Source organism: Aptenodytes forsteri, unplaced genomic scaffold (assembly GCF_000699145.1).
Source record: "Aptenodytes forsteri isolate BGI_AS27 unplaced genomic scaffold, ASM69914v1 Scaffold54, whole genome shotgun sequence".
NCBI lineage: Eukaryota > Metazoa > Chordata > Aves > Sphenisciformes > Spheniscidae > Aptenodytes > Aptenodytes forsteri.
In genome coordinates, this window is record NW_008796044.1 from 11,785,653 (window position 1) to 11,789,013 (window position 3,361).

General features: G+C 54.6%; 1 protein-coding gene across 1 annotated transcript in view; it reads left to right on the top strand.

Moving 5' to 3' along the window:
• Window positions 1-3,080, top strand: part of LOC103904364 (LON peptidase N-terminal domain and RING finger protein 1) — a 17,089-nt gene extending 14,009 nt beyond the window's left edge. Inside the window, exon 12 of the mRNA XM_009285810.2 lies at window positions 668-3,080. Within this exon, the coding sequence (XP_009284085.1) occupies window positions 668-865 (198 nt within the window). The 3' untranslated portion in view covers window positions 866-3,080. The remainder of the gene's footprint in view (window positions 1-667) is intronic.
• The last annotated feature ends 281 nt before the right edge of the window (window positions 3,081-3,361 follow it).

Consider the following 3,361-nt stretch of genomic DNA (forward strand, 5'->3'; position numbering starts at 1 on the left):
TGTTTTTTTTGGGATTAAAAGAAAAGGGGGGGGGGGGGGGGGGAAGCACACAATTTAGTTTTCACTCCTTTAAGAAACTGTTTCCTGCCTGGATCATTACAAATATGCTCTTGCTGGCTTGTCCCAGTCTAAGGCTGTCCTGGCCAGCAGTCGCATCAACGCTGTGCTCAAAATTACAAAATGATTCATCCTCCTTCAGCTGAATCGAGCATTTCCCTCTTAGTTTGGCTCAGGTTTTAAAAAAAACTGTTTACAAAAGCACTGCCCAGTGGTTGTGCCTGCCTGGCCTGCACCTCACCTCTTTGAGTGATGATAAGGCAAATGCCCCAAAAGACAATGACCGCACAGGATTTGACCCATGTTTACAAAAAGTATTGCCTTAAACAAGGAAACACACAAGATATTTCTTTGTCTCTTTAGTATAGACTTTTTCCCGGTTACATCTGTGTCTGGAGACTCCCTGGGGAATGCTTGTCTGAAATTAAATTAGTTTATCCAGCAATTTTGAGCCTGGACAGACAAAAGGGACGTTCAGAGGAATACCTTAGCCAAAGCTGGCATTGCCATCCTGACAAGAGCAAATGTTTCCCATCAGCGATGCCGTCCAAAGGCCACGCATTCACCTTGCAGTTCCTGACGTGGGGGTCTCTCCCTCTCTCCCCTCCAGGCTTCGGCAGATGGCCCGACGTGGTGCTGGTGGCTCATCTCCATCCTGCCCCTTGACCCGTCCTACCAGCTGAACCTCTTCTCCACCACCTCCCTGCGTGCCCGCCTCACCCAGCTGCAGCGCATCCTCTCTGCCCTGCTGCGGCAGCCCCCTGCCGAGCACCCACTGGCTGAGCGCAGCCCCCGGGGCCGCGTCTGAGACCCCCGGCCCCCAGCCTCTCCGCAGGGAAGACTTCCACCCCCTTGGGTTTCTCTATGTGTTTCTTCATGGTTTTGCTTGTGGATTGAGCCCCCCCCCCGAAAGTGACCTCAGCGATGGGTTGGGCACCCTCTGCCCGGCTCGGTGGGGCCGGTGCCGCACCAGCAGCGACACTACACCGTCCATGCCGCCTCCGGGAGCTGCTTGGTGACACAGCTATTCTGTGCCATGCGGCCGGAGGGGGGGACTGGGATGGAAAGCCGGGTTGTGTCTCGGGAACCAAAATCACTTGCTGAGCTGCTTTGGTGCTAAAGAGGATTCTCCTTAGGGCAGAGGACCAAGTGCCAGGATTGCCTCACTTTTGGCTTTTCCTCTTTGAAGGACAACGTAGGGGTTTTTGGTAGATGGTCCTGCTCTGTGCAGCAGATTTTCAGGCTTGGGAGAGGTGGCACTGGGAGGCAGAGAGGTCCCAACAGCTCCCCCCAGCCTTGGGAGCTGACGGCTCTGCCTCTGCTTACGACTTTGACTTAATTTCTATTTGAATGAGAAGACAGGTTAAATTAAACAATCTGAAACTCATGGTCCTGCTCCTAACCACCTCCATGGCCACATGGCGAGGAGATGCTGATCTCCGAATGCTCCCAGGTCTGGACGTCCCCACTCTGCTCGGTGCTCTGCCGTGTTCGCTGTGCCAAGCTCGCTGGCCACTTCCCCAGGCTGGAGCCGTGCTGGAGGCTGCTGGCCACTTCCCCGACTGCCAACTCCACTGCTGTGAAGTGCTGTGGGAAGGGGGCGATTTGGCAGCGTTGGTGCTTTTCCCCCCACCCAAAGGCTGCTGTTCCCGAGCCTGGCTGGGTTCAGGTTGCAGGATCGGACCTGGGGGCTGGAAGGGTCTGATGGCGTGAGGGTGTTAAGCCTGGAAGTGGTTTTGTGAGAGTTTCTGCTCCTTGACTAGTGCAATTTTCCCATGTTCAGTGTTTCTTGTGAACTTTCTGCCTCCTCAGGAGAAAATCAGGATCTGAGCTGAGGCCGGATCCTTGCACTTGGGACCCAGAACAGTTCAGGATCCCCCAAAAGAGCACAGAGTGAAGTCAAAGGGATCTGAACCTCTGGAGAGGCAGGGAGGGGCTAGGACCAGTGACTGAGGCTGTGAGCCCCACGTCAGGGGAGCAAATGCCTGTCTGGAAGTGCCTGGCTGCTGCTCGTCTTTAAACACAGGGAAAAGACTATCCCCCTGGACAGACCAGGCTTTCCTCCATGGAATTCTGAAGGTTTGGGATTTTTGTCTCCCATCCATAATTGCAGTGGCTTTGGGTTGAATTTTAGGAATAACATCCACTTCGTCACTGGATTAACATTGCTTCCAGAATTTTATCCCTGCTTTTCTCAAAGGCTCCACACCCCATCTAGGGGCTCAGTGGGCTGTTGGGCGTGTGTGTGGGAGAGAAAATCAGGCTGGGGCTACAGTGCTCCTTAGTGCACGTGTTGCTGGGCTGAGCCTGGGGCAGGAGGCTCTGGACACAGCTCTGGAGAGGTCCCTGCCCAGGGCCACCGCCTTTCCCTGTCCTGCTCTCTCCAGGAGCGAGAGGTCTCAGTCCCTCCTCTCCAGCAAAGTGCCTCCCCGGAGCGACAGTCAGGGGGAGCTAAGGGCTTGCTCCCCGGGGACCATAGTGAGCGCAGGGTGGCTGAGGACAACTCAAAGCTGGATTTACTCCTCTACCTTTGAGCCATGTCCTCCCCCCTCTTTGCTGCTGTCTCTGGGGCACCATGACTCCCCCAAGGGGCTATATGCTCGGGATGTCGGATCGGGGTGGGCATGGGCAGGTGATGGAGGGACACCTCACAGTCCCAGGGCAGGTGCGTGCAGGTGGCAGGATGCCGCTGAAGTTTGGGAAGTGCCTTTCTTTTCCACAGGGTCAATGTGATCTCACCCAGTGACATGCCCCCCGAAGCCCCTCACCTATCCCCCGAGTTGCCTGTTCCCCAGGTGTGGGAGCTCCCTGGGCTGCTGCAGATCCCTCCAGCAAGGGGGGGGGAATGGGGGGATGCAGGGGAGAAGCGGGAGTCTGCACCATGTTCACGCTGGGGGAGAGCCGGGGACCAGAGCCACATCTGCCTGGCTGCTTTGCGAAGGGACTTGTGCAAATCACTCTGGTTTGCTTGGAGCACCTTTGGGGTTTATATTAGTATCTTTGCTCTTTGAATTAAATTTTCTTCCTGGTCATTGAAATAAACACCTTTTTTTGTTGTTGTTGTTGTTTTGTTGCTGGTGTTTAACTTTTAGCCACTCATTGATGAAAGTTCTTGGGCATCACCAGGGAGATTTGGGGACGTGTGGAGAGGTGACACCCTGGCCTTCAGACAGCAAGTTAGATAGACACAGTGAACACAGTTCAGCAAAGGTAGATGTCAACAAGGGAAAAAAATAAGGTGGTTTTACTCGCAGAAAGTGAGCATGTGAAACAAGGCAGGAGGGACTAGCTCCTGCCCGTCATT